This window comes from Glycine soja, chromosome 4 (genome assembly GCF_004193775.1).
Source record: "Glycine soja cultivar W05 chromosome 4, ASM419377v2, whole genome shotgun sequence".
Lineage (NCBI taxonomy): Eukaryota > Viridiplantae > Streptophyta > Magnoliopsida > Fabales > Fabaceae > Glycine > Glycine soja.
The window spans coordinates 48,086,220-48,107,443 of record NC_041005.1 but is presented as its reverse complement, the minus strand read 5'-3'; the positions used below and the strand labels follow the sequence as shown (position 1 = coordinate 48,107,443).

At 34.3% G+C, this 21,224-nt stretch overlaps 1 protein-coding gene and 1 non-coding gene across 2 annotated transcripts; both read right to left on the bottom strand.

Moving 5' to 3' along the window:
• Positions 1-1,664: 1,664 nt before the first annotated feature.
• On the bottom strand, positions 1,665-16,539 carry LOC114410094 (callose synthase 5-like). The gene is given in 43 exon segments (XM_028373868.1): positions 1,665-2,461; positions 2,883-3,068; positions 3,151-3,201; positions 3,505-4,302; positions 4,735-4,964; positions 5,092-5,204; positions 5,632-5,715; positions 5,797-5,912; positions 5,994-6,113; positions 6,196-6,307; positions 6,418-6,607; positions 6,816-6,884; positions 6,971-7,096; positions 7,179-7,288; positions 7,889-8,040; positions 8,123-8,240; positions 8,326-8,420; positions 8,528-8,651; positions 9,168-9,328; positions 9,405-9,503; positions 9,505-9,690; positions 9,776-9,898; positions 10,231-10,317; positions 10,423-10,472; positions 10,551-10,632; positions 10,718-10,778; positions 10,879-10,931; positions 11,848-12,182; positions 12,333-12,447; positions 12,533-12,658; positions 12,733-12,811; positions 12,924-13,000; positions 13,084-13,221; positions 13,352-13,478; positions 13,596-13,687; positions 13,872-13,964; positions 14,079-14,207; positions 14,316-14,426; positions 14,552-14,648; positions 14,736-14,857; positions 15,844-15,944; positions 16,068-16,308; positions 16,434-16,539. Coding segments are annotated over 42 exon segments (5,850 nt in total). The 5' UTR covers positions 16,249-16,308; positions 16,434-16,539; the 3' UTR covers positions 1,665-2,230.
• Positions 6,809-6,887, bottom strand: LOC114410984. Its single transcript, XR_003666372.1, has one exon. It is a non-coding gene; the product is annotated as a small nucleolar RNA J33 (small nucleolar RNA).
• Positions 16,540-21,224: the final 4,685 nt, after the last annotated feature.

Below are 21,224 nucleotides of genomic sequence, written 5' to 3'. Positions count from 1 at the left end.
TATATCCCGAATTTGTCTCTATTTGATTAACACTTGTCACGTAATATTCTTTTGCAGAATGGAAATGTTGAGTTTCCTATTCCATAATAGATTTCCGTGCATGTAGTAATAGTAATATAGTACCAAAGTAAGGTCTGCATGTATTCCTCCGCTGCACGTATATCCATTGATGGCAAGACAGTAAAAGCTAATGCACAGTTATAATTTCTTCTCTAAAATGCTCATATATATGAGAGAGTTAAAAAAAAAAAAAACCAGTGGGTCTCACACAATTTTTCGAAAATTTCTACACACCTCAATGCTACCAAACCACGTACCCCCATTTGTCAAATTCTTTGCTCTTCTCCCACTTTCATTCCTTTTCTCAGTTATTTATGTGCAACCAAACCCATCCTTAAGCATTACATGTATTTGCATATCTATACCATGGGGGGTTCAATTTTATTTTTTTTCAACAAAATAAATAATGATAATGAGGCATGAGAGGCCCACAGACAATGTATGCATGTCATGATTGGTGATATAGGTTGGTTAGTGAGTTGTAAGTAGCAGATGCATCGCAAGCCCTATAGATAGGCTATGCATGCATAAGCATGTCGATATAACGTAGCAAGAGAACAGAATTTCACAGTTACGATGCGACATCACATAACTACAACAGTTCCCTATGCTTCAAATAATTCATTATGTTGCTGTTCGACCGTACACACATATATGTCACTTGGCCCACGGGTTTATAACTACATAGTTTGACATTAAAGAGATATTTTATCATAATGTCGACGTCAGATGACGCTAATCTGAAACTATTTCAAAATAGTTCCCATATTTAATGTGATTGTGTTAGACTTAGAAAAATAACAATGTAACACCCAACACGTACCATCTTCCTCAATGTACTTTTTTGCCCCTTGTTGTTGTCGCCATTCCTCATTCCTCACCAACCCTCTACTATGTCACTCTTGTTGCAACCGCCGCTATATATCTCCCCTCCATAACCCTCTGGTATATTTTTTTTTTATTGTTTGTTTTTTGCTTCATGGAACTTTTTTATTAATGTATGTTATTGATCAGTTGGTTTTGACAAGAGGAAAAAAGGTACGGCTCTCTTTATTTTAAAAATTTAAAATAAAATAAAGAGAGAAAATATAAGTTAAATAATATTTGGAATCTGGGGAAGTAGTTATGAAGATAAAATAGCGGGAGAGAAATAGTTAGAGTCTTGTTAACAAATGCACAAGAGCATTAGTTAATGAATAAAAAGAGTAAAGTTTTTTGTAAAAAAATCGTATAAGAGCGCATTTAAAAATCATGGAGGAACACATTTTTGTGGATTTAATTTCTTTTCCTCTTTTACTTGGGAAACTAGATAACATGAATCATAGTTATTTATGGAGGCGGTTATAAAGATAGAATAAGACAAAAAAAAAAGTGTAACTAAACAAATCTTATAGCTATAGATATTATATTTTGTGATGGAATTTCGTTATTGAATTTTGTTGTGTTGTTATTGGCTGAATATAGTTCTCGATTTTTCTTAAATCTACGGATTTAATTGGTATAGATTAACAGCGTAATTTTTTTTTACACTGAATCAAACACAAAATGCAACAGTTTAAAAAATCTTCTCTTCTTTATGTTTGACCTTGGCTATGTACTTTATTCGCACAATTTCTACTTTCAAAAGTGATCGACGATTTCGGAAAAGTGAACACGATTGGGAGATTCAAGTTCTGAGGACAATTTGGGTTGGGATGGCGGTTTGAGTGGTTCAAAGAGTAGCGTCGACTGTAAACTGACGCTAATTTGCATCGGCTGATGGCGGACGTTAGTACAGTCAGCTTAGTATACATTAGATCAGTACAATGCTAAGAGAAGGATTTTAAGAATATTTAATTGAATGTTGGTACCGTAAGAGGCCAGGAAAACGAAAACAAGAAGGGCAACAGGTTACAATTTTAGAACTATGGAATTTGGATATAGTTCTCTCTTCCGTATACAAGATTTTATCAACACTGACTCAAAGAATTCTTCCACTAACAAACATGCAGACCCAGAGTTAAGGACTGATGATGATACTATCTGTTATACATACACAGTCCATATGCTGTACGTGCTCCATAACAAAATTTTGCATAGAAATCTCTCTTAGTATGCCTGAACTTTTTATCTTTATCTCAACTTGTGTCTGCAAGTGTAACAAATAGCTTCAGAGGGTTTGGTTCAGTGGCTACTTATTCTTCTTGCCACCAGCCAGAATGCGCTGGATTTGAAGTCCTCGGCTGAATGCTTGGTTGAACAGCAGCCTAGTTTGGAATTCTGAAACAAATGGGAACCAAGCTAATATGGCTACTGGTGCAAAAATAACCACTCCCATCAAGTATTCGTAGCCCCTTGCTAAAGCTTTGACAGAACCCCACATTCCAATGCCCTTCACGAATGGCCTGCATGCTTGTCCTATCTGTACATATATAACGCCACACCAATCAGAAAGAAGTGATTTTAAACTCACTGTATCAATAGGAATCATGAGAGAAACTTATCTAATTCCACGAATGAAGAAAGACATAAAGTTACTTGATTTTTATATCTCATACATTACATGTAATCTAATATTTTGAGTATAGCATTTAATTGAATTAGTCATTGCCATGATGTTGAATCATGATACTCGAGTCGGAAAGATGAAACAAACCCAAAGTAATGATTAAGCCAGAAGATGGTGAGTGGAGACTACGGAACAGGTACCAAGACAAATTTAAGAAGGTTCAAACATATGGTCAAATGTGTATGGGACACAAATTAAAGTCTAGTGTATATTCAGCATGATCAAATGAGACCAAAAACACCAAAGCAAGACACAACAACCACTTAACACATACCTGAATAACTGCCCAAGCTGTTGGCAAAAAGGCTAGGAGGCTCGCAAAGATGTCTCCAACTGTGAGACTCAGCAGAGTAAACATTAAGCCTAGAGCAACAATGGCTCCAATGAACAGAAACAATTTGAGAAGACGAAACATCAACTGGAAATCTGCACTGAATTGCTTTCTACCCATGGATACAATCTGCAGTTTCAGATGCCACTAATTAATAAGATCATTATCAAGCACAAGCAGAAAGAACAAACTTTTTTTAATCATCGAATACCTTAAGGATAACCATGACAGCTACTATCACTATCCAGGACAGAGCATAAACCTGAAGAGAAAATGTATGTGAGAAAACTATTATCTACATATACAATCATTTTTGTTATTTCTTTTCTTTTCTTTATTTTTGGGGGAAGGGAGAGGAGGCAATGATCTGTCCCGAGATCATGGTATTTGGAAAAGGACTAAAAGTCTCCTATATACAAGGAATTACTTTGTCTCATCCTTGTTAACAGCACTTCACTCACTCTCAATTACTGGACATTGGTGTTAAATAATTTGAACCATTTTGTGTGGTTCCAGAATTTGACATAAAAACATTAAATGAAATTAAAATAGCAAGCGTAATTACCAAGATGCTCTTGTCACCTCTGGCTACATTGAGATGATACACAATACCATACTGATAGACAAAGAAACGCAGGTCAAGTATAATCTCACATATCCGCCCCAGAAATCCAGTGTGCTGCAGATGCTCCTGTTCCTCATTCCACCATGACTCCCAACTCTTGTTTGAAGGAACACCAATACCACCTCGAATACTTATCCACTTTTGCCAATCATCCCAGTCCTCAACTATCTTCTGCCATTCAAACCCTGATGGATTGAAAAGGAAAGGAGAAAACAGAAAAGAGCAGACCATAAACCACATTGACCATGAGAGAAAGCCATATGACGTTGAATCAGGTGTTGCTGATCCATAAATCTTATAACATAAGAGCAAAATTGTGAGCTCAATCCCTTTTACAAAGTGACTCCTAGAGTACATCCTGTAATTTTCAGCAAACTTCTCATGGCGAACAACAAAACCACGCCCAGTTGCTCTGTACTTTGCCCCTCCATGCAGAAGAGTGCGCCCAAAATAGTGCAGCTTTGTCCCTAGGGAGAAAGTAAAGAAAACAGGTGCTAGCTGCAACTGCATTATTATGAGCTCACCGATAGCAGTTCTGAACCCTCTCTCTAGTCCAATTTCCATGAACATGGGCAAAGTCATTATAAGTCCTAGTTGAACAAGGGATTGAGAAGTTAATGCTGCCTTTAGTGCATCATCTCCCTTTCTCCTAGCCAACTTTACTATTGCAGCCTCAAATCCACTCAAAGACAGGTACAGTTTGCCATATAGGAATGCATAACATGTGAGGACCACAATCTGTGAATCAGCAAAAGAAAGAATTACTTCAATATGCAGAATTAACAATTCAACAGAAAAAAAAGACATGTAAATAGATATGTAGCCAAGACAAATTATATAGCTTCCCTTAAGAAATTGACATTTCTCACTGTAAGAATACCCAGTTAGGTTCTCATTTTGTGGGGAAGAGACACATTGTTTAGTGTTCAAGTGATAAGAGATTAATTTCCACATACATCAATCATATTAGGATTGATTGGTTTTTAAATACACTGTTAGTATTGGTTTTTTTTTAGTAGAAATTAAACTCATGGGATTTACAACAATTCATGTGCACCGCTCAACTAGTGAGCTTGACCCCTTGGTTTAATTTTAATGAAAAATAAACATAATTGCATCAGTAAACAACAAGTACTGTTTTTGCTATATCCTAAATGCATTAACCATTACCACTGAGCTTATATAAAATCCAATGGTCGTGAAATAACATGATAGCATGCGGAAAAAGTCAAAACGATGTCCCAGCCTGTAGATATCTCTGCTTAATGTCTGCTCTCCGTTACCACAAGCCACTTTTGCTTCAAAAAGTGAGATTTGATTGAGCCCAACATCTCTACCCTTTCCGCATTGGATATATTCATGATGAGTAATATTTCCGCGTCTTAGTGTTGAGTTGAATCCTGCATAGGCAAAGGCATATAACGTACCCAAAAAAAAAGCGTATGATGCAATGTGCCAAAAAAAAAGTGTATGATGCAGAAGAAATATCAAATGTCAGTGCAAAGAAAGATGTTTTAAGAATGGTACCAGCAAAAATATCCTCGCTCAGATTGATGCCACAAGATGCCTTGCTGATTCCTCCTCGAGTTATGTGAAAAATTCTATCAAAAACATCTGGATGACCATAGTGGAATCGCACCCTAGAATTGAACAAATCCATCATAAGCCAGAAAATGTGCAATCAGTATTATATCCATTCTAATAATTTATCTCTTGCAACAGTAGCAGAAAAGATGCTAAAGGGGAATTTCAGAGTTCACTAATTATTGTCTCCAAAAATTCAAACAGCATGGGAGATGATGACACTCCAACAAGACCAGTGAATAAGAGGGAGAAAAAGAAGAAATATGCAAAACGCAGATAAGTATCATTTGAGTAACACGTTGACCTTTGAAAGTAGTTTTATATATATTACATGCATTTCTCTTTTAAATTAAATCACTGCTTTAACTTTGGATGAGATCTTGTACTAGCCAATTGTTCAGTTAGAGGTTCCTGATTTGTCCTAGAAGCTAAACAAGTACTTGCAAGTCAACCATGTCATGAAATCACTAGAGGAAAACTTACTTCAGTGGTCTTGCAAGAACTCTTTGACCAATTGTGACAAAGCTTGTTTCTTGATTTGACATAAACCAAGCCAGGGAAGAGACACTGTAGCAAGTGATAGAATTAAGTAATATAGTAACTTAACATGACAAAGTGCTTACTGCATGTGGATACAATTCACCAGACCTGCCAGTAAAGATGTGCTCACGAACACCTAATATTGTAGGTCGTCGCACCCCATGATCTTCATTAAATTCTTCCAAAAGATTGCGCATTTTAAAAGCTTCTTCCAAGTAATTATCCTAGAAGAAATTTGCAATACACCATTTCAATAGGTCAAACTTTATAGTGTTTTTCACCTATTAATGTTTATAATGTTTTACCTGATTCATGTCAATAGTCTGAAGAGCTTCGCCTCTAGTAAAAATGATGGCATGATTTTGATTTTCAGGCTTCCCTTCTCCTATCTTTGCTGGACCAGGCAATTTTATTCGAAATATTTCCTTCACAGAAAATAATAAAACTATAAGTTCTATGGTGACTACAAGTAAATTAACTTACTTTCTGACATCAATATGCATTTACTTGGTCAAGATTGTCCACAGCTTTGACCAGTACAGAGTAATAAACTTTCTGTACTTTTCCTCCTTCTCTTTCTTCAATTTCATCAATATAAGCCACACGAAGTGAGGGATTGCTACCAATCAAGAACCAGACATTATATTATTAAATCAAGTGAATTTTAGAAACTAATGGGAAAATATATTGCATTTGAACTAAGTTTAATTCAACAATTCGAGAACATACTTAACCATCAAATTCAGGATGTCTGTTGCACGACGGTCTCCACTACGCTTCTGATTCCCATAGTTCTGACAGGTGGCGACGTATGTAAACTTCATGTCAGCAACAGCCTCTAAACTGGCATATAAGGATCTATGGCTCTTTTTATCTTCCTCAGATGGAACAGTAACAGCTTTATAGCCATCAAGTATCTCTGCCCACAAGATAGCAGAAAACCATACAATCAGCTATTCTTGGTAGATAACTATTCTTTTGTCATACGTAATGAATTTCATATAAGTGAGAGTTATGTATAAACCATGGCCTAGGATTTGAAAAGGCTATAGATGACATGCCTGCCATTGCCACAGTATCAACTAGACTAAGGTAAATAGCTCATGTTAAAAGGAAATCTTATTTACCCTGTTCATTTGCCATATCAAGAAAAGCCTGAAGCTTAATAGCCCGCCGGTAGTACATCATTCCCCTTACTGCATTAATGTATAAGTACAATAGGAAAAATATTAATCCACCAAACCCTGTCTGTGGGGATGGAGAGGGTGGAAGTCACTGTTACCTGTCCTGCTAAGAGTTTGTCCTCGTAATGAGGCCCAGTGTCGTAGCTGCAATATGTGTTCATCTTTCTCCCATATCTCACTATCTTTCTTACATTCAAGCCGTTCCATGAAGTTAGTCCACTCATCTGGTAAAATTACTACAATTTAGCCAGTCCTTTTTCTACTAGCAAATTACAGTCAAGATATGTAGTGTTAGTTATTACAGACCAGGGTAGATCTTTTGCAGGTAATATATGATTGACACACCATCTTCATTTTCAACCTCAAGGTCATTCTTGGAATAGACAGTCTCTTCACTGTAGTATGGAGTTAGAACACTGCAAACAAAAGGCAAAATGCTATTTATAAGCACAAGACAACTTCAGAACACATCAGATTCAACATCAATGCATCACAAATTGCTTTAGAAATAAAATATTGAATAAACCAGAAAAATATCATTTGTTTGTAATTATATAATATTTAAGAATTAAGAGACTAAATATACAGAGAAAGATAGTAATAATCGTCCTCTCAATTTAAGGAAAACACTATATAACCCTGATGGTCACAGCATCTATAAACTCTGGTAGGATTTCAACATTTAATATGAATTATTTTAATGTCCACAAGAATAGGATGATGTTCCTGCAGTTTATTATACAAAGCATGACATTTGCATATATCTTCATGGCCAAAAGTTCCGTACGAAGAACAAGCATCAGACCTTGTTAGAAACGGTTTCTATTCCTAGGGAATTGATGTCTAGATAGCTGAATAGACAGATTCATGTATAGTGACTTGTTATTTTCCTAGGGAGTTACATTTCTTTTTTTTGTTGTTCTTAAATAAAATTCATTCTGAAATGATTATAAATACTCATGCTCCTGAGTGCCTTTTCACTCAAGCATTTCACCAAAATCCAGTCTTCAACAAACCTGAATGACAGCATTTTACGAACTCGTGGAGCACGTGGCATGTCCATGAACAATGAATTGGTAAAGAATGCAATCCTTCTGCGTGCTTCAAGGTTTGTTGGAACCTCAATGGCAGATTCCTTCACCGTCAAAAGTAAATGAAGACGTCTAATCTGAAACAGCCATAATTATTCTTAAGTTACAGAAATATCTGGAAAGTTAATAATAATGTAAACTGTGGTTAATAATAATTACCTGTTCCTCCCATTGTGCTGTAACCAGAGGAGGGAATAATACTGCGGGTTTTGCATCTGTACCAGCAAAAAGTTGCCTTCCAGTGTCCTTACTACTATGATTAAGTTCTGCCAACTCACTGATGAACATCACATTATTCATTATTGTTTTAATGGAAGAGCCAGAAAAATTATTATATTCCAAATTCAATTAAGTTAACCAACCTTATCTCATTTACCACCATATCACGCGTAAACACTTCTAACATGTCTTGCAACAAGACCACCACTGTACCTTGCTTGGATGAATCTGCATCTTTCTGTAACCAGAAAAGAATGTCTAAGCTTCTAAATAGGATAGTTAGAGACAAGAAGCCATTAAGACTACAAAGGTAATATATGATTAGTTTTCCTTTAAATGACTCACCAAGATTTCCACAAGCTCCACAAACTTCTTACAAAGGGAAGGCAAAAACCCCATTCGAAAATTTGCAACAAGTGTATTCTTAGAGATGCTGTTTTCAACTTCCTTAATGATGACAGAGATTGTCCTGTTCCATTACAATGAATTCAGAACTAACGATGATGACTGATGACATAATTTTAATGAAATGTCTATAACTTAATTTTATTCATTAATTAAGAAAAACAACACAGGCAGCTGACACAAAATTTGGGTGACCATTAAAATGCAGTATGCAATTTTGAGTTAATGAAGTTAACCATATATTCCTTTTATTTATTTTGAGTTAAGTAATCCAGAGTCCTGACAGACATTTACAATATAAATAGATACAAAAAATGTATGTGCACATCAAACAAGGCTAATTGCTTTTCATGAAATAGAAACAGCAAGAGCCAAATGTGGAGTCTGCATATAAAATAAACAAATAAAAAAACACATGGGAAAAGAAAGCTGGATAGAATGCTAATAGAACTGGATCATAGTTTTGCTACCCAAACGAAATATGGCTAAGGTTATTTATATTCTTACATTTATAATGATTCTAGTAAGAATTGTAAACTGAAATGGACAAACATCAACAGGAAAGGATACTGAAAGCTACCTTTTTTCAGCTTCTCCTACTACCAAAGCATTCAGGACATTTTTAAAAGATTCATAGCATTCAATCACAGCACACTTCATATATTCATCTGCACATATGCGCCTCCAAAGATCAGAGTCCTTTCCTCGAAATTGAGCTGCCATATCCAGTGCTATGGGAATCTTCAAATGTAGACAGCAAGTCAATTATATGAACTGGTAACAAACACAAGCATATTAAAAATTAAATCTCACAGACCTTGCTTGCAAGCAGAAACGGTGGCCACTGAATTATTTTCAAGCTAGGATCTGATGAGTATGGAACCATCAAAAGATCCATCTCCCTGGAGTAATGCAATCATAGTTCAGTAATCAAAAGATGAAGGAGAAAGAATAGAAGCTAGGATTTAGGAGAAAAAGCAACTAAAGAGTTTGGCTCAGAAGCCTTTCCTATCACTTATGATATCTTCCTCACGGAAACTGCAAATAACTTCATTCCATAATTGAGCAAATTTAGCAGCTTCACTCCTTCTGCTTGCAGAAATCTACACAAACACGGAAAATATGTGAAGATAAATAATTATATTTAGCTTACTCTAGTTAGCAGCAAAATGAAAATGTGATAGAAACCTCGGCAAATCGCTTCGAGAAAGTGAATCTCTTTTCCCGCTTCTTGTCAGTAGGAACCAAGTATGTGTTGAATGCACCAGGCAATGACTGGAACCGTGATCTTAACATGGTCAGAGTGCGTATCTGTGTAAGCAAATGAATAACATTAACTGGGTGTTAAAGCATTGTGACTTGAAGTATTATATCTCTTTGGTTCCTTGAGTTTTCCAATCTCAAGCTCTTCCATAAAAAGGGAAATTTGAGTGTATTTACATTTTGGAAACTTCAAAATTTCATAATACATGAGCATGACAATCTAGTACTGTGTCCTTAAGGGTCTCATGACTTTCTTGATTAAATAGGTTTGTTTTTATTTTTGGTATGCATACATATCTTTCAAAAGTGAAGAGAATCAATAAAATAGTCAATTCCCAACTTCTCTCCAGATATAGAAATAAGATAAAATTGACAACGACCTCTCCAAGACGATCGAAGGCTCCAATAACACCACCACAAATAGTTGAGAAGATGGAATACCAGATTTGAGTGTCCATGAAATAAACCTGCATTTAAAATGTAACCTGAGATGTTTACACTGAAACAATTTATCCCAAACAAATGAAAAGATTAATATATGTGAACATAACCATGAAATATAGCATACACACCATAAGTACAGGGGCCCAAAGTGCAACAACTGCACCATAGTTATGTCGAGCTGCATAGACCAGAAATATCAGATCAATAAAATTAACAGAAAGTTACAATGGACTCATAAAAAATGTGAAGAAACTACCTTTGGGGAAAAACTCATGCCAACCAAAATCAACATGCCTAATGCTCATTATGTCTTTAGTTGGCTGAACTAGAGGTTTGATCTGAAGAGACAACAGTTAAAAGAGGCCAAACAAATTCAAAAGGCATTATTAAGAAAATAACAACTATAGTTCTTGTAATAATTACCTGCACAAAAAAGCTGAATGAAAATTTAGCAGCCAAGAGAATCACCCAAAAAAGAGTGTATCTGAAATTTAAAAAAGAAATAGACCATAAAAAAATTCAAACAAATAACAAGAGCACAAACCTTAAGTAACTTGAATAACATAGTATTATGCAAAACTCACTTTAGGAGAGCAAATTGATTCTCATGCATTCCTCTTCCGACATAGATTCTTGGCTGCAAGTTAATTATCCATGTTAGAAAATTAACAAATGATTCTAAAAAGTTCAATGTTATTTAAAAGAGACATTTTTCATCAATATAGACAGGCTTATGAGAGATTAAAAGTCACCGACTCATTGTCCATGCATTTCTTAACATCCAAAGAAGTGTTGTTTAGAAACAAAAGTTTGCGTCAACAGTCCCTTTGTTTGGCAGTTACCCACTTGGTAAAAAGTAGGTGTTTCCCCTCTCCTGATTTGAGTTTGTCAGATCAAGCTTTAAACCACAATTGCTTCAAACATAAAACTAGGACTATAAACTTGGATGCTTTGGTATATCATAGACATACCCTTATGATTGTACAAAATTGGGGTCATTAATAAAAGGGTCTTGCTAACTAGTGTCTTAGGGTATTAGTTAAGGAATTAAAAGGATAAAAAAATTTATTCCCAGGAAAATATATTACAATAACAGACTGAGGCATGTAAAGTCAAAATATTTCTTAACTAAGTGCGTCTGTATTGCAGTGCAACAAAAAAGAAAAAAACAAAAGTGCGTCTGTATCAGTTCCTACCAGTTATGGAATGTGCATGTGTAAACACACGTGTGTGTACATGTATTGATGCATTAACTAATAGCTTCAAGCATTTGGGTCTTTAAGGATCACACTGACAACAAAGCCTTTGCCCAGTATATTATCTATATGCTCTTCACGTGACAGAGGTCAGAGTTTTCCAACAGAATAAAATTGACAAAAAAAATTGCTTCCTACTGATTTCCATAATCAGGTGGATATATGCATTAATTTCACATTGAAAATTGAAACAATAAAGCACACTGGAACAAGCATCATAACAATAGAAAATTTTCAATTTATAATGAAGAGAAATAGTTAAATGCACAAGTGAATCAAATAAGATGACACAAGTACCTGTGACCACCATAGGAGAAGTCTAATAATGTGCCAGTCCGAGTTTTCAATCCAACGCCTAAGCATTGGGAAAAGAAAGAGAATAGCTGCTAGTAAATTTGGAAGCAGATAAACTGCAACTGCTAACATATACAATGGTGGAATCCCCTTTATTTTATCAGTAAAGGAAAGCATATCCTTGATAAAGTCAGGGGCGCCTTTGAAGGAATGCACATAGAAGAGTGGAAGAGCAACAACCCAAAAAAGACTGACAATGACTTTGAGAAAATTTCGTAGCACATCAGTAAATCTCCAACCATGATAGCCAGGAAAGTTCAGAGCCAGGTCCAATATACCTAAGTCAAAATAAAAAGGAGCTAATGTGATGTCACTTCTTCAACTACTAGCTAAAACAAACATCGGTAATAAAAATCGTGTAACCTGTCCTTCTGATAGTCGCATGATAAAATTTCAAATAAAAAGCAATTTAAGTCAATAATCATTACTTTGAAGTAAGCGTAGAATGGCTGCTGTAATGAATATGCTAGAGAGATCATATAAGACATCTTTCTGAAAAATATCCAACACTGAAATTCCTTTCCAGGCAACAATGAGCAACACCTGTAACAAGAATGTTCTGGTCTTGTCAGAGCAACAATCAAGGGAGATAATGACATAAGAACTTCCTACTGTTGAAAACAAATACCTGCAAACCCAGTATATAGAAGGTCCAAAGACGATCAAAACTGCGGAAGATGTTCCAGAATGACCGGGTCTCAACAAAATTTGATTTGACAGTTCTTCCAGATGTTTTCTGAGAACCCTTTCTTCCCTGATATGGAATTTGTATGTATTGGACTAAATAAGTATTTTACATTCAGGAAAGTAACTCCTAAGGATAAATACCTGTGTCAAATTAAATGTTGATCTAAAAAATTCACCATCATCACGCATAGGCCATCCAAGAGAAAAGCAATCAGGTGACCTGAAACCAAATGTAACGCAAGTTAAAACAACAAATTGTCAATAACTGAAACATGAAACAAGCCAAAGGAAGTCAGTTTCAATGAGAAATAAAAACCTAAAGGCAAACGAACCAGAAATATTCATTTAGATCATCATAGTTGCACCAGGCTGAGTGAGGAGCTGCTCCATGTCTGCTCTTCTTGGCTTCCTGTATTAATTATCATGGTCATAATTCATCACTGAGAAGAAAGGCACCTGAAGTTGATGATTTCCGTATCAGAAAAACCATACCGTTTCAATTACTCTGTATATGGGAGTTATAACCTTGCGCAAGAATGCCTCATCATCACCACCATAAGAAGGCTTGATGTTTTCACCAGTAACAATGCTGACATTTCCAGCCAATAAACCATGAAGTTCATATGCCATCTGAAGTTATAGTTGATTATTATTAATACACGCAGAAAAATAACCAACAAAAACAGAATAAAAATGTTACGTTCATCTGCAAAAACATTCTGGCACAAGATATTGCAACATATGAAAAACTTGTACTCACATTATGAAATATGTAGCATAGACACTCTGGCATGAAGCGAACATTGGATGCTTCACCCCATATGAGAAGATACAAGCCCATATAAAGTAACTTCCTTTGTTGTATCTCTTGCTGACCTGGAGGGAGTCTGCATGAAAGAATACCATAGTCACTTTTAGCACAAATATTTTCCGATTTATTCTTAGAAATACGATAGGAAAAGGCAAGAAAATCGTTAGGTGATGGAGAAAGTGTTATATCTTACCGTAAACTATGCTTTCGTCCCAAAAATTTGCACCATGTTTTGTAATTCTTAAACAGACTATTCATCACTGCATCAACAGCCCGATCATCAAGCTGCAGTTGTTTAAAGAAAGAAGAAGAAAAAAACAGTGAAGTTCAAGTATGGGTAAAAAGCAAAGCAGGCTATCCTGATAGCTAAATGAAATTTTGATGGAAGTTCTCTTGATTTCTGGTTTTGCTCTATTAAATCTATAAATATTTTGCCTAGTACATGAAGATGCGAGATATAGCTACATGCCTTGTTAAGAGGCTCGGGTTTGGGGTTTAGCCTTATGTGAGAGTTAGCAAGAAGCAGAATCAAATGCTCTCTCTGGTTCCTGACGTTGTCCCTCTGAGCCAAAATAAACCAAATAGATTAACAATTTGTGGGGGGGCTATACAAAAGATGAAGAAGTTAATCACAATCCTTCTCCTATCCCTTTCTATTTGGGAGTAGAAGACATGCCTGAAACCCAAACATGGCTCTAAGCCAATCAAGCAGATCCAATTCTCCAGTTCTCTGCCTTTGTTGCTCAAATGAAGTTGGCCAATTCAGGCCACGAGTATTCCAGAGAGCAGAAACAGACGCCTTAATCTACAAGGTGGAAATATAGACAAGGAAGGAACTCAGTGCAAAGCCAAACAAAACACAAACTCTCAATATCAATATCAACATCAACATCAATCGCGGCAGATGAGATACCTCTTCAAGCTGCATAATAGACTGAGAAGCCCCGGCAGAATCCAACGGAAGAATGTTGAAAGGCGCATATATCTCCGTCTTTTCCTGGACATCTCTAGCAGCCGCAATGATCTGAATGCACAAAAATCACTCACCCTTAATCCAAGCCATGAATGCTGAAAGAAAATTATGCGGCAAGCTACCTTTTTTCACAAGATGAAAATGAAATGGCAGTGTAAATATAAATTAAGACTAACCTCGGGAGCTACTTCTTCGACCTTCTCAGTCTTGTTAACGGCACAAAGCACTTCAAAAAGCACCCCGGCGGTCTGGTAAGCTTTCCCGAGCTGTGCTCTAAATTAAAGTTAAAATAAAGGAATTAGTTAAGCATGCCTTGTGATCTAAACATGGCACACACAGCGTAAAGGGTGTGTAGTGTACCTGTCTGCCTGCTCTCCTTGGTCAAGAGCTCTGACATAATGCTCATAGTATTGCTGATAATAAGCCTGGATTTCCCTTGCATCTGTCTTCTTTAAACGTCCAGCAAGACTGGGTCCATTGTCCTAAAGTTCCAGAAATCATGTAATTAAGAAGTTCAAGTAGGATGAATCAAAGTGCAACTCTTCCCTAACTACAGTGTTTAGGTGTTTTCCGGAGTCCATTACAGTTGGTCGGTCAGGGTAACTAACAAAATAAAAATTTGGTGTATCGGCGCTGAAAAGGATATCGAGATTGTGTGCCAGTCCATATATACGGTGTGATTTGCTAGGCGGAGTGATTTAAACAGTTCGAGAAGTATTCTAGAATTTAATTAACGACACTAATTGTATTTTTTTTAAAAGATCTAATTGTAATTGATGAAACATTATTTTTTCTACTAATGAGGTGTGATTGATATTGTTGATAAGTAAATAAATGTACTTATTAAGGAATGAATATGTGTCTTATTAAAAAAGTTCACAGTAAATTATACTAAATAGAAAAAAAGTAATTATACATATAAAGATAAGTCCACATTTGTTTTTGGTGAATTTTCCACGTTTCTTATAAGGCAAATGCTAAAGGGAAATATGCTTAAAAATGTATTTCACTATAATTTTTAAATGCGCTCCTCATACGATTTTTTATAATTTTTTTTTTAATTTTAAGACATTGGTTTTCTTAAAAAATATATTCGTTTACTTTTATATATATAAAAAAATAAGAGTAATAATTTTCATTTGATGTCAATCCACGTTTTAATGTTCTGAGAAAATATTAACAAACAAAATTAAAAGAAGAATCAACTTATTATTATTTGATTCACTTTAGAAAATAAATATTCATTAATTAACTATTAATTATACGCATACATATATTTAATCATGATTTTAAGCATTAAGTTTAGCAATTTACTATGAATTCGATTAAACTATATTCATAATAAATACTTTAAAAATTATACTTAAAATGTTTTTTTTCACGTGTGTGTGTGTGATATGCCATTTTTCACGTGAGCCAAATCTCGTTGGAGACATGCGAGACGAAAGAGAGAGAGTTTGTTACGTACCCTCTCCAATCGCTGCAGCAACAGCGTCTTAAACTGCCTCACGCCACGTCCGCTGGAGCTCTGATCCAACCGGTGCGCCTTCTCGAAAGCGTAGAACCGACCTTCCAAAAGAACGAACGAACCAATTTCAGCGAAAACCGTTGCAGAAACGTGTCAAAAATATCAAAGGAAATGGAAATTAGAATCTGCATGTGTAAGTGACGTTAACGGCAACAATAACGTACATAGATAGGCAACCCTAGGGCGTTCGCTTTCGATCTCATTGGCCACTCGGAGAATCGGCGAGATGGAGGCAAGTGACGACGGAACGACGTCGTTGTCGAAAACCTCCGTCGAGAAGGTCGTGGCTGCGCTCCTCGACGGGCGCCGCGTCAGCGTGTGCGGTGCGGCCTCCAGAAACGACATTGCTGTCGACCACCACCACTACGCTCCCTACGCTACCACGAGCCTTCTACTCTCCCTCCCCTGTTCCAACATCAAATTCATCGCATGCAAACAATATTTAACACATTTAACCAATTAAAAGAAGAAGAAAAAGAGGTATTAAACGAGAGGAAATTGAAAAATGTGTTTCGGTAAGTGCAATGTACCTCTTCAATGTAAATGAGAGTTGAAAACGTGAAAGAGAGGAGAAAGAAGGATTTCAGAAGACGCTGTGTTGCGGCGAGAGAGAAAGAAAAAGTGAAAAGGGAAATGTGAAGGGTGAGGAGATAGAGAAAGCGCGGGAGGAGTAGAAGAATATGAGAGGGGAAGAAGGAGATGACACGTGGCAAATGGAGAGAAGGGTTATTAGATGTCAGAGAGAGAGAGAGAGAGAAATGATTGGAAGAACAATGTTTACGGAAGCCAACAACACAAAAATGAGAAAGAAAGAGCAGCGAATTGTTGACACCAAAATTATCAAGATATTTGTTTAATTTGAACGCTTCAAAGTCCGTTTTCTTTCTTTTCTCCTTTTTAATGCACTGGATCTGTTTTCATTTCTGTTAAGCAATGGTGATATTTATATATGATAAGATGAATGATACCATGAAAAGGTATATAAAGAAATTAAATATTAAATGTATAAAGATTATTGTAAATTTATTTAAATGTGTCTGGATTACGTGTATATAATACATGGAATGACAACTAGAGAACATATGTGAATGCGTCTGGAGAAACTAATTAACTGAAATAATGGATGGAGTCTCAAATATCTGAAACGAACTTGACTACTACATAGCTCCATCTATGAGGATGGCGCGGTTATCATGGTCCCTAGCTTCAGAACCCTTTACCAATATTCTGTCCATTTCATGCAATTTACTTACCAAATTACTAAATATTGGCATGCATGCATGTGTTGCTACTTTGGCCAATCCTAGAAGTAAACCACTTCAATTCAATTATAAATAAAATAAAAGTACATTTAAGAAATCATTGTTATTATTTTCATTACAAACCATTTAATAACTGTTCGCTCAGTTATGTTTAATTGTCAGGAACATCATCTTATAAGAAAAACATGAAATTCCTTACAATATTGCTTCTGCTGCTTCCTAAGGAACAAGTTTGGTGCTTGCATGGGTCACATTCATTTATTTTTACGTATGTAGATTGAACACAGATCACAGTTGCTATCTGAGCATTAATCACAACGCATTAATAACTATTTATTTTAAACATCTCATGAGTATTTTTCATTTATTTTTATCTTATCTCTCTTTGTTAGATTTCATGTAATCAATTGGCAAAATTATCCAATATATATATAAGTTACACTTTAAAAAAAGAGACGGTCGATGTAAGATTTGGATATTTCTCAACATTCTTTTTCTATCACATTATAAATTTTATTTCATACTTATATTTTTTTTTCCTCTTTTATTTCTCTCTATAAGTGTTGAATAGGTTCTTGGGTGTACATTAGATCACATTTTCCTTTTCATTATACTTTCTATTTTGGTTGGAGTTACTCGTAAACATGATTGGATTTTGGATTGGATCGCCACAAATGGCTGTCATTTGGTGTTACTATTGTGCAATTTGGATTAAAAATGATTAAGCCTTAACCTTTAACGTAAGACACAAAATGTAAAATAAAATTTTGGTCGACCATGGTTGTCGATCTTATTTTTGTGCTCTAGAAGAAGCACTTGGTTGCGACAAGGTTCCAATAATGGACACATGAATCCTAATCAAGAGTTAAAAATATTAAGTTAAATTTTAACCTAGAAAACTTAACAAAATAAGGCATCTGTAGACTAAACATTTGACATAAACAAATTTTATACCTTAATTAATACACAGGGATTAACTTAAGCTTAATTATTAAAAGTGATTAGTTAAGTGTTAATGAGAGAAAAAAATATTCGACTAAAAAGAGTCAAATCAAAACTTACATTAGTGATTTATATTATATATTTTAGGTTAAATGACTTATTTTGTCTTTTATTTTTTTTAGTTTAGTTATTTATGTTTTAAAAAATTTAATTTAGTTTTTTTATTCAATTTAATCATTTACTTTAAAAAATATATATTTAACACATTATCTTATTTTTTTTGTTCAGCTTAATCTTTTATCTTATTTTTTTAATTTGATCCATCAGTCTAATTAAGATTAATGTTGTTAATTATTTAAAAATATTTTTTTTCATTTTTTCTCCTTCTCCTCTATTTCATTTTAACAAAAAAAAAAATCATTCTTAAATAATTAATGACTTTAATCCTAAATGAATCAAAACACTAAATTGAATAAAAAAAATTATCAAAATAAATTTTTCAAAAGATAAAAGATTGAACTTAACCAAAAAAAAAAGATAAATAATCAAATTAAATTTTTTTTAAAAATAAAAGATTAAATTAAACAAAAAAAATAAGATAAATGACTAAATATGTCATTTGGTTTATATTTTATATCTAAGTTAACTAGGAACATCAAAGTAATTTTGTTCCAAACTAATTTAAAATTGATTAAAATAATTAGTTTTAGTTGTAATAAAATTGGTTCAGATTTAAAGAAATAATATTTTTTAGAAATTGGTTAATTATAAATAATATAGTTAATATTGGTCCATTAGGAGTAAAGTTGTAAAATTGACCTAATTAAATTAATTTGTAGTTAAATAATTGATTTTAAATCATAAATAATTTATCTAAATCAGATTTATATAATCTATTATTTTTATACTTAACTTAAATTAGTTCTGAAGATTCTAGTTATTATAAGACTCGTGAAAAAAAAGCACGTCAAAATGTCTTATCAGATTAATTTTCTAAAGTTAAGTAATCAGTATCGAACTTAAGCGCATTTTAGAATTTTTCAAAATATAATTTTAATTAATTATGAAATATTAATGTAGTGTCACAAGTCTAAAGATCAGGGCATGATCATATCAGATTGAAAATGACCATATTTAATCCGTGCTTAAAAATAAAGCTTAAGAGTTAAGACTTATATTCCATTAATTGAGTAGGTAAGAATCAGGTTAGTCACCACAAGCTAGATACAAGTCATGAGCTATATCAGGTTAGGCTGAATAAAGCTCAACTTCAAAGGAATTTGGAGGGGGAAAAAAAGACTTAAATATAATTTTGGTTTTTTTATTTTATAAAATTTATAATTTTTGTTTTCCTATTTGAAAATAGAGGCATATGATATCTATATTTTTTAAAATTCTCAATTTTAATTTCCTTATTTTAAAATAAAGACATTTAGTTTTTTATTTTTGTAAAATTTATGATTTTACAACTTTCACAAAACTGAAAGAATTAGTTATTAAGAGATTAATGTAATTTCATTTTTTTCTCACTAAATTTGGATTATATTAGATCAATTTCTTACCAATGAATGCTTTTCAAATGGGATGAAAGGTTAAAATTATAAATTTTATAAAACAGAAAGACTAAATATCTCTATTTTAAAATAATAAAACTAAAATTACATATTGAAAAAAGTATGAGGATTATATATTTTTATTTTAAAATAAGAGGACCAAAATTGTAGATTTTAAAAAATAGGGAACCAAAGTTGTATTTTAGCCAAAACAAAAATACATAAGAATGGTGCCTTTAGAAGAGAAAAGGAAGTGCATTTAGCAATTACCTTTAAATTAATTGTGCGCCTCTTGCTCATTTTATGCATGGGCTTCTGTCTAACTTTGCACCAGCAATTGCCTGGAATATAACTTGGTTTCTTTGACGTAAAGGGCGCGAAAGAAAAAAAAAACATGACAATGTCAATATATTGATTTTCCACAGGTTAATTTGATTAAACAAATAAAATTAATAGAATAATATATTGATATTTAACATTTCAATTTAACTATAAACAATTTAAAAAAACTACCGAAATAACTTCTTAATATATGCATGATAAAATTAAAGATTTAGTGTAAAAGTAAATATTAAAACCCTACCATAGTAAGAGAAATCCCGTCAGTGGTTCCTCAATGCCATGGGTCCATGATAAAGGACACTGCATGCGCATTATTTGAAGAGACCAACATTCGGAATCAATTCAATTTCAATCATATTTCCTTTTGGTCGTTTATTCATGGGATGAGAATCGAACGTGAGAAATATGATCTACATTATTGAGAAATATCCAAGTCCCACATCGGCTGACTCAATTCTTAGAGTGTAACTTATATATCTGTTGGACAACTTCACTTAATGTTAATTGATTTTAAGATGAAATCTAACATGGTATAACCATCATCCCTTGAGCTAGCTTTTGGGGTTGAGTTAGGCCTCTCACATAGGTTCTGCCCGATGGTGTGGTGGATAGTGTCGTTAGCCCTCGCTTTGTGGTGACGAGCCCTGACTCGAGGGGGCGTGTTGAGTCTCACATCGGGTGGTTAACGAACATGATAAGTGCTTATATAACTGGGTAGGTCACCCCCTTATGAATCGGTTTTTAAGGCATCCGATGCGAGGGGGCGTGTTGAGTCCCACATCGGGTGGTTAACGAACATGATAAATACTTATATAGCTGGGTAGGCCACCTCTTTATGAACTGGTTTTTAAAAGGACCTTTCGGATGTCTTTGCTGCATTTTAACATGGTATCAGAGCAGACTCTAACCCTGGGACCTCGCCTTCGCTTCCGTGAAAAGGGTGTATTGGGAGAGTGCAACTTATATATCTATTGGGCAACTTCACCTAATGTCAATTGGTTTTAAGATGAAATCTAACACACATAAAAACACTTTTCAAAAAGGTGCAGAATGTTGAACTTAATTTTATCTAGAAACAATGGTTTTTGAAATAGGAAAATGATTATTTAACATGTCCCTTGGAGTGTAGTGCATATACTTATTTTTTTTTCTAACTTAGAGATTACCAATATCCTCTAATTCATTGAGTAATTGATTAACTTCGCTCGCATTGTATAATTGT